Raw genomic sequence first — 10,047 nt, 5'->3', positions numbered from 1 at the left:
CCCGACCCGACCCGTTTGATGCAGACCGTTGCACCACTCCTACTGCACAGCACAGCAAGGAGTAGCCTCGGTCCAGCCGACATGTACCGATCAACATCGGTCTAGATTCATCGCTCCGAGCTGCTGCAACGAAAGTTCACCAACAGTCAAGAGGAAGAAACTTGCCATGCACTTGTACATGTGCAGTTCTACGAGAAACTAAACGGAATGGGGGTTAAAAATAACAACTGCACAAAAAGAGTAACCAGATGTTTCGTGTTTGCGCTATTCACATTATTGCAATCTACATGAATGCCCAACGTTACTTTGTCCTGCATGCTCCGACGTGCGAGCTGCTTGGCAATGCCCGGTCCCCAGAGCAAACCACGCAGAGGATAGAGAGAGAGAGAGATGAACAGGAGAGGGAATCAAAGGGTGCAGGGAGGGTCAGATAGATAGGTCAGGGCTGCAGCAAGATGCCCAGCCGCATGCAGGATGCCACCTCTCGTCTTTGACTGGAGTCTCTCTCTGAGATGCTGAGCACCGCCGGTCGGCACGGCAGGGCGAGCAACGGATCGCCCGTCCGGGACAAACCACAGCCTTTCGCTCACCGCTGCTGCGCCCTTGTCCGTTTCCCCAGAATAGAAGTCTCAGACCCCCACTCCTGTTCAAACTGCCCCTCCCCTGCCACCCCACCCCACCCCACCCCACCAGAGCCGCTGCTGCTTCCCGTCGTACTCCCACTGTCGTCCTGCACCCCCACCCCACCACTTCCATTGTCTTCTTCCTGCTCCCCCCGCTACATATTGGCTCACCGTCCCTCGCCTTCTTCTTGCAAGCTTACCATCATCCAGGAGTGCTTAGGTTGTGTAGGTTTCTTGGAGCGATGGTTCGCATCACTGCCATGGACCAGCTGGAGGGGGAGGAGGTGGTCGTCAGGGCGCCGGCGTCCGGCGGGGTGAGGAGGGCCGGGGAGCCGGAGAGGCTGGCGCAGTGCCCCTGCCCGCGCTGCGAGTCCACAGACACCAAGTTCTGCTACTACAACAACTACAACCTCTCGCAGCCGCGCCACTTCTGCAAGGGCTGCCGCCGCTACTGGACGCGCGGGGGCGCGCTCCGCAACGTGCCCGTCGGCGGCGGCACGCGCAAGCCCAACGGCAGCCCCGCCGCCGTCCGCCGCAAGCGCCCCTCCCACTCCCACTCCCACCACGCCGCCGCCTCCTCCCAGGCCGCGCCGGTCGTCCCGCTCTCGGTCTCCGCGCCCGCGCCGCTCCCGCTGCCGCTGCTCCCGCCGCCGCCGCAGCCGCAGCCGCAGCCGCAGCAGTACGAGCTGACCTTCCTGCCGCCGTCCCTTTCGGCGGTGGACCCCGACCGCCGCCTGCTCGACCTCGGCGGCAGCTTCAGCTCCCTGCTCGCGCCGCCCGCGCCGCTGCTGCCCAACTTCGCCACCAGTTTCATGTTTGGCGGCGCCGGCGCGGGGATGGCGATGGCCCACGCTCACGTCCCTGCTCTGCCGCAGCAGGCGCCGGGGGTGTCGCAGGCGCTGCCGGACGGCTTCTGGGGCATGGGGTGGCCGGACCTGTCCATCTAGTCCCCATCAAGCTCCCCACCGGCCAGCGCGGGCATCGCCAAGATCATGGATGACGACGGCCAAGCTCTAATCGATCTAGCATTTTCTTTCCTCTAATTAGGTGCATGCTCAGTTGACGGTAGTTTGTTAGTGTTACTACTGCATCCATCCATCCATCCTCCATGGTTATCTTTTTGAGAGCTTTCGAAGCGGTCTTGATCAATCAGTCAGAGCTAGCGATAAGTATTTTGTTAGTTAGGTTCGTTCAGGAGAAAATGGTGTGGTTATGAGAGTCAATCTGAGGATGGTGGTGAAGAAACTCATGTTAATCCGTGTGTTTTGTACTTATCCGCGACTGCATGCAGTCTGCTGATGGTGCCAAGCGTAGAACTGAAACTGATGGAACGATCAACGATGGTAGCTTATTGATGTTGAAAATGCAAATCTTGTTTTTTTGTGATCTCACTAGTTGAATGTCCTTAATTATAGCACTTCATTATTGTCCCTATTTCTTTGTTGATGCGATTTGAGGTAATAGCACCGCAGGTCCTTAAACTTGTTCTTCATGTGATGGTTTGGTCCTCAAACTTGCAAAAGTGAATTATTTGATCCTGCAACTTGTTCTCAAGGTGCACATTTGGTTCCTAGCCTCGCCTAGACGCACCCATGCCAGCTGCTCGACGGCGGGGACGCGCGGAGGGACACGTCGGCCGAAGTGCCTAGGCTCAGCCGGGGGCGGGACGGTGGCGCCGTCGCTTGGCGGCGAGAAGACGGCTGGGAGGTACTCATCGGTGTGGCACGCGAAGGTGGAGCGGCTGAAGTGCGTCACCAGCCTCTGCCTGCCCTGCAAAGACCAACGGCTCATGGTGCCAGAGAACAAACCGCATGAATGCATGCATGCATCGACGACACGGAGGAGGCTTGTGCGTGCGTGCACGTTCGTTACCTGTATGTACGCGGCGCCGATGTTGATGATCTTGCAGCTGCCGAGCGACCGGTTCCAGCCACGTCCGTGCAGGGCGTAGCTCGCGCGCCGCGTAGGCCGTCGTGAGGTTGACGAATGCCCTTGTTGACGTCGGCCGTCGTAAAGTTATGCATGCTTTCATTGGTTGTTTGTTCCCCTGGCTTGCTTTGGTTGTTTGTCGCTCGAGGAGCTCTTCGCCGCGCTGCGCCTGCCCCACGCCGTTGCCGGCGTCACGCTCCTCTTGCTCGGCAACGGTGCGCTGGTCAGCGCGCTCTTTGTGACCACCGTCGTCGCGCTCGCTACCGTCGTGGAGATGCGCGCGTTCGTGCGCGACCTCTAAATCTGGGATGTTACAATATATGTATATGTATACTTTTTACAAAATAGTTTGGGTACCAGAAACAATTTTTTCAAGAAAAGAAACTGAAGGGCTACCTGGAGGCCGGTCTCCAAACCCAGTTCTCCATTAATTGCCGAGGTATTTGGCTATTTCCAATGCATAACTGCTATACAAGTATTGGGTAACGTAGTATTTCAAAAAAATTCCTACGATCACGCAACATTTATCTAGGAGAAGCAACGAGCGGGGAGAGTGTGTCCACGTACCCTCGTAGACCGAAAGCGGAAGCGTTTAGTAATGCGGTTGATGTAGTCGAACGTCTTCGCGATCCAACCGATCCAAGTACCGAACGTACGGCACCTCCGTGTTCAGCACACGTTCAGCACGATGACGTCCCTCGAGCTCTTGATCCATTTGAGGACGAGGGAGAGTTTCGTCAGCACGACGGCGTGGCGCCGGTGATGATGATGTTACCGGCGCAGGGCTTCGCATAAGCACTACGACGATATGACCGAGGTGTTAAATGTGAAGGGGGGCGCCGCACACGGCTAGGAACAATTGATGGAGTTCTAGGGGTGCCCTCCCCACGTATATAAAGGAGGGGGAGGGAGGCAGGCAGCCTAGGGCACGCCCAATCCTACTTGGGCCCCTAGTCCAATTCGGCCCCTCCTTACCATATTTGGACAAGGGAGAAAGGAAGGAGGGGGGAGGGGAAGGAAGTAGGAGTCCTACTTCATGCTAGAATTGTGGCTGGCCCTATAGGGGGCTGGTGTGTTCCCTTACTTGGCCCATTAAGCCCATATCTTTGCCGGGGGTTGCCCGGAACCCTTTCCGGTGACCCGGTATCACTCGGAACACTTCCGGTGTCCAAATACCATCGTCCTATATATCAATCTTTACCTCTCGACCATTTTAAGACTCCTCGTCATGTCCGTGATCTCATCCGGGACTCCGAACAAACTTCGGTCATCAAATCACATAACTCATAATACAAATCGTCATCGAACGTTAAGCGTGCGGACCCTACGGGTTCGAGAACTATGTAGACATGACTGAGACACATCTCCGGTCAATAACCATAGCGGAACCTGGATGCTCATATTGGTTCCTACATATTCTACGAAGATCTTTATCGGTCAAACCGCATAACAATATACGTCGTTCCCTTTGTCATCGGTATGTTACTTGCCCGATATTCGATCATCGGTATCATCATACCTAGTTCAATCTCGTTACCGGCAAGTCTCTTTACTCGTTCTGTAATGCATCATCCCGTATCCCGTGACTAACTCATTAGTCACATTGCTTGCAAGGCTTATAGTGATGTGCATTACCGAGAGGGCCCAGAGATACCTCTCCTATACACAGAGTGGCAAATCCTAATCTCGATCTATGCCAACCCAACAAACACCTTCGGAGACATCTATAGAGCATCTTTATAATCACCCAGTTACGATGTGACGTTTGATAGCACACAAGGTGTTCATCCGGTATTCGAGAGTTGCATAATCTCATAGTCGGAGGAACATGTATAAGTCATGATGAAAGCAATAGCAATAAAACTAAACAATCATTATGCTAAGCTAATGGATGGGTCTTGTCCATCATATCATTCTCTAATGATGTGATCCCGTTCATCAAATAACAACACATGTCTATGGTCAGGAAACTTAACCATCTTTGATTAACGAGCTAATCTAGTAGAGGCATACTAGGGACACTTTGTTTTGTCTATGTATTCACACATGTATCAAGTTCCTGGTTAATACAATTCTAGCATGAATAATAAACATTTATCATGATATAAGGAAATAAAATAATAACTTTATTATTGCCTCTAGGGCATATTTCCTTCAACAAGTAGGGCTTTAGCTTCTGTTCCAAACTTATCAAAACTACAAACATATAATCTAAAGCACTGAGCTGGTTTACTTCACAAAAAATAATAAATTGTCTCAATGAATGGACAAAAATGCAAAAAATTCCAGTTGTAGGGCTTTGAAGACAACAACCCAATTATCCTTTGTCATCCTTTTGCTCATCTTGGTTCAAGCCCCGTGATTGAAGCTTCATTTGGTGATGCCATACCTGGCATACGGGTCGACTCAGAAGAAGTAGGGCTCATGCACATGAGAAATGATGGCTTCGATGGAGACCGTAGAGACACAGTGTTACTGCTAAGCATGAAATTTACAGTGGACATCGTAGGCCTATCTGCTGGGTTATCTTGGACACAGAGCAGGCCGATGTGAAAAAGCTTCACTACCTGGTTTCCTGGGGCATGGCCTCTCAGAGATGAGTCTATGATCTCTGCAGTTGTACCCATGGTCCAGTGTTCCCATACCTGTATCGAATTAGCAACACTTCGTATTTTTACTGAAGTTAATAGTTCAAGACCAGGGTAAGTAGGGAATTTACCAGACTTAAGAGATTGACAGACTCGTCGAAGTTCCAGGAGCAACTGCTTCGTCTTCCTGTCACCACTTCTAACATCAAAACGCCAAAGCTAAACACGTCCGATTTTACAGAAAGCTGGCCACGCACCGCATATTCTGGGGCCATGTATCCACTGCAATGAATTAACAGGAGCATAATGCCATTATAGTTGGCACACCGTATGTGTATCATCACACCAATCGAACCATACTTACTATGTCCCAACAACTCGGTTTGTCACCTCCCTTGTTTGATCTACTCCAAATAGCCTTGCCAAGCCGAAGTCTGAAATCTTAGGAGTGTAATCGGAGTCTAACAGAACATTGCTCGCTTTGAGGTCCCTGTGGATTATTCTCAGCTGCGAATCCTCATGAAGATATTGTAATCCTCGAGCAATCCCACTTATTACCTTCAATCTCTTTCCCCAGTCTAGCTCCTTGCTTCTCTCTGGATCTGGCATTTGAACAGGAGAATCGTGAATCGGTGAGGTTCAGTTTTACAACCAAAATATGCTAGTGCTGAAATAATGATTGGAACTATTACCGAAAAGAATGGTGTCAACACTTTTATTGGGCATGTATTCGTAGGCAAGCAGTTTCTCGTGTTCTTGCACGCATACGCCAACAAGCCTGACAAGATTCTTATGTTGAAGCTTGGCGACCAAAATAAGTTCATTCTTGAGCTCTCCTATTCCTTGTGCTGAACTTCTGGAGAGCCTCTTCACCGCTATCTCCCGGCCATCAGGAAGGTTTCCCTGCATAAGTGTAACCATGATCAGTTGTCGTAGCACAAAAGAGTATGGTAATGAATTGGTATGGGCTGGTACTCCATCTGTTTCTTTTTAGTTTGCCTATAAAATTTGGTCAAAATCAAACTTTGTAAAGTTTGACTAACTTTATAGGAAAAAAAATATCAATATTCACAATATGAAATCAATATTATTATATGCATCATGAAATTAACTTTTATGCCATATCGCTTTAGTATTGTAGATGTTGTTGTTTTTTGATATAAATTTGATTAAACTTTGTTTAATTTGACTTTGACCCAATTTTATATGCAAAGTAAAAGAAACGGATGGAGTACCTTATAAACTGCACCGAATCCTCCTTCTCCAAGCTTATTCGCAGCGGCAAAGTTATCCGTCGCACGACGTAATGTTGATAGATCGGCGATAAGTGAATCAATGTTTACAATGTCCTCACTATTAGCCGAATCTGTAAAAAAGCAGGAAGAGAGCCCATAGAGATGCATTATATATAGGCACCATATATATGTTTCAGGACCGATGTTTTCTAATAAGAAGTATATTTTCTTAACAGTTTTGCGAAAGCACATTTAGATATGCCCTAAATATTGCACATCTAAGTGACTCAATAAAAAATGTCAGAAAAAAAGACTCAATCAAACTAGAAAGAAAAAGAAGTGTAAGACAACATACAAGGTGGTTGCTCACTGCTTGCTCGTCTTGTCCTCCCCTTCCTCGAATAACAGAGACAAACAGCAGTGATAGCTAGAATTGCAACAACTAGAGGCAGCGTAATTGCTAGAACAACTACCGTCTTATTTCCCCATTTTCCTGTAGATAGATGCCAGAGTAATTAACGGCTCAAGATATGTATTCTGAGAAAGATGGCGCTGGTAGCTAATAGTTGCTGCAAACAATTTTGTTCTGTAAATATATGCATATAGAGTCATATTAGACTCAAAAATCCATTCAACATCATCTAGTGCTGCTAGTTTCTTCTACCGTCCATTGAAAATACTAGATGATACTGTTGGAAATATGCCCTAGAGGCAATAATAAATGGTTATTATTATATTTCTTTGTTCATGGTAATTGTCTATTGTTCATGCTATAATTGTAATGTCCGGAAATCGTAATACATGTGTGAATACATAGACCACAACGTGTCCCTAGTAAGCCTTTAGTTGACTAGCTCGTTGATCAACAGATAGTCATGGTTTCCTGACTATGGACATTGGATGTCATTGATAACAGGATCACATCATTAGGAGAATGATGTGATGGACAGGACCCAATCCTAAGCATAGCATAAAAGATCGTGTAGTTTCGTTTGCTAGAGCTTTTCCAATGTCAAGTATCTTTTCCTTAGACCATGAGATCATGCAACTCCCGGACCGTAGGAGTGCTTTGGGTGTGCCAAACGTCACAACGTAACTGGGTGACTATAAAGGTGCACTACGGGCATCTCCGAAAGTGTCTGTTGGGTTGGCACGGATCGAGACTGGGATTTGTCACTCCGTGTGACGGAGAGGTATCTCTGGGCCCACTCGGTAATGCATCATCATAATGAGCTCAATGTGACTAAGGCGTTAGTCACGGGATCATGCATTGCGGTACGAGTAAAGAGACTTGCCGGTAACGAGATTGAACAAGGTATTGGTATACCGACGATCGAATCTCGGGCAAGTAACATACCGATTAACAAAGGGAATTGCATACGGGAGTGATTGAATCCTCGACACCGTGGTTCATCCGATGAGATCATCGTGGAACATGTGGGAGCCAACATGGGTATCCATATCCCGCTGTTGGTTATTGACCGGAGAGGCGTCTCGGTCATGTCTGCATGTCTCCCGAACCCGTAGGGTCTACACACTTAAGGTTCGGTGACGCTAGGGTTGTAGAGATATGTGTATGCGGAAACCAGAAAGTTGTTCGGAGTCCCGGATGAGATCCCGGACGTCACGAGAGGTTCCGGAATGGTCCGGAGGTGAAGAATTATATATAGGAAGTCAAGTTTCGGCCACCGGAAAAGTTTCGGGGGTTACCGGTATTGTACCGGGACCACCGGAAGGGTCCCGGGGGTCCACCGGGTGGGGCCACCTATCCCGGAGGGCCCCGTGGGCTGAAGTGGGAAGGGAACCAGCCCCTAGTGGGCTGGGCGCCCCCCCATGGGCCTCCCCCATGCGCCTAGGGTTGCAAACCCTAGGGTGGGGGGCTTCCCACTTGCCTTGGGGGGCAAGGCACCCCCCTTGGCCGCCGCCCCCCCACCCTAGATGGGTTTTGGCCGCCCCCCCCCCAGGGGGCCTATATAAAGGGGGGGGGAGGGAGGGCAGCAACATCTCAGCCTTGGGCACCTCCCTCCTCCCCTGCTACACCTCTCTCTCGTAGAAGCTCGGCGAAGCCCTGCCGGCATCCCGCTACATCCACCACCACGCCGTCGAGTTGCTGGATCTCCATCAACCTCTCCTTCCCCCTTGCTGGATAAAGAAGGAGGAGACGTCGCTGCACCGTACGTGTGTTGAACGCGGAGGTGCCGTCCGTTCGGCACTCGGTCATCGGTGATTTGGATCACGGCGAGTACGACTCCGTCATCCACGTTCATTGGAACGCTTCCGCTCGCGATCTACAAGGGTATGTAGATGCACTCCTTTCCCCTCGTTGCTAGTACACTCCATAGATGCATCTTGATGAGCGTAGGAAAATTTTAAAATTATGCTACAATTCCCAACAGATACCTCACACATTGTTACGGAAATATTTTATAACATATTTCAATGTGATTCGTTATATGAAACATACATGTTTGAAATAATAATATAAAAAACTAAAACTAGAATACATATAAGTTATTATGTTTGATTACTATATAGTTGTAAAATGTTTATTAAGTATAGATGGCATAATAGAATAAAAACTCTCATTTATGTTTGCATGTTGAGATTTTTCTTTTTAATGCATGTCATGATGAAGTGACATTTTTGCATGTTAAGAGACATATGGTAGTGAGGGTGCGCTTTTTCTCATGCATGTTATGCCATGACGTGGTATGCTTGCATGTTAAGAGAAATAGTTAGTGAGGGCTAGCTATTTAGATATTGAATATATATATAATTCGCTGCTTAATGTCAACAGGATGAACAAGTAGCAAGCCTTCCATGGGACTCACGCTCACCTCGTCGGGCGAGGGTTGCTGGAGTCGGAACCGTTGGCCCTACGGCGGGCTCAGGCGCTGGCGCAGCCAGCCGCACCATCACCGGCCCGCGGAGGATGGTGTATATCTCGTATCTGTAGCTGCACCTGACCCCAAGAAACTTGGCCCCGACGCGGTCCGCGGACCGCGGCATTCCCTTGATGATGCCGGCGAGACAACCGCGGCACTGCGCAGGCGTGAGGTCCGGCGTGCACTGCGCCCAGCTGTAGACCCTGGGGAACTCGCTGTCGACGTCGAGGTCGGCCTCACCGGACGCATACCGCCGTGTGGAGTTGTACGCCGCGTAGTCGGCAGTGGCGTCCACGAGCGCGGCCACCTGGCGGTTGAACCGGCCGGGGTCCGACGTGACGTTCTGGCCGTTCATTTGCGTCCTGGACCTGACATTGTCGACGGAGGAGAGGAAGGGGGTGTTGGAGTAGTAGAGGACGCATGGATCGTAGTAGATGGCGGCGTCCTTGGCGTAGGCGCACATGTTCTGCGCGTCGTGGAAGGCCGCGGCGAGGCAGCCGGAGCAGGCCGTGGCGTTGGCGTCGCCGCGGCAGAGCGCGAGCGCCGAGACCTGGTCCGGGACGGCGCCGACTGCGCCGGTCGCGAAGAGGTCCGGGGAGGAGGACGCGTTCTTCGGCAGCGCGGCTGCGAGGATGCCGAGGTTGGCCTGGTACGTGCTGTTGGCCGTGAACTCGCCCGTCGAGCCGCACGCTAGCAACGGGTACGCGGCGGCGCACGGCGCGAGCAGCACGACAACGAGGGCCAGGGTTACGAGGACGATGTGGCGGTGAGATCCAGACTCCTCCAT

General features: G+C 50.5%; 2 protein-coding genes across 2 annotated transcripts; one reads left to right on the top strand and one right to left on the bottom strand.

The window, feature by feature from the left end:
- Positions 1-747: 747 nt before the first annotated feature.
- On the top strand, positions 748-2,017 carry LOC109762138 (uncharacterized). Its single transcript, XM_020320961.4, has one exon. It carries the CDS (start codon positions 866-868, stop codon positions 1,568-1,570), a length of 705 nt encoding a protein of 234 aa, XP_020176550.1. The 5' UTR covers positions 748-865; the 3' UTR covers positions 1,571-2,017.
- Positions 2,018-4,855: 2,838 nt separating this feature from the next.
- Positions 4,856-10,047, bottom strand: LOC109762095 (cysteine-rich receptor-like protein kinase 6). The gene is made up of 7 exons (XM_020320916.3): positions 9,213-10,047; positions 6,731-6,868; positions 6,376-6,506; positions 5,833-6,043; positions 5,505-5,742; positions 5,272-5,422; positions 4,856-5,197 (listed from the first exon to the last, which is right to left on the bottom strand). Exons 1-7 carry the CDS (start codon positions 10,045-10,047, stop codon positions 4,892-4,894), a joined length of 2,010 nt encoding a protein of 669 aa, XP_020176505.2. The 3' UTR covers positions 4,856-4,891.

The sequence above is a fragment of the Aegilops tauschii genome, chromosome 3 (genome assembly GCF_002575655.3).
Source record: "Aegilops tauschii subsp. strangulata cultivar AL8/78 chromosome 3, Aet v6.0, whole genome shotgun sequence".
Taxonomy (NCBI): domain Eukaryota; kingdom Viridiplantae; phylum Streptophyta; class Magnoliopsida; order Poales; family Poaceae; genus Aegilops; species Aegilops tauschii.
The sequence above is the reverse complement of the archived record's forward strand: the minus strand, read 5'-3'. Positions and strand labels throughout refer to the sequence as shown.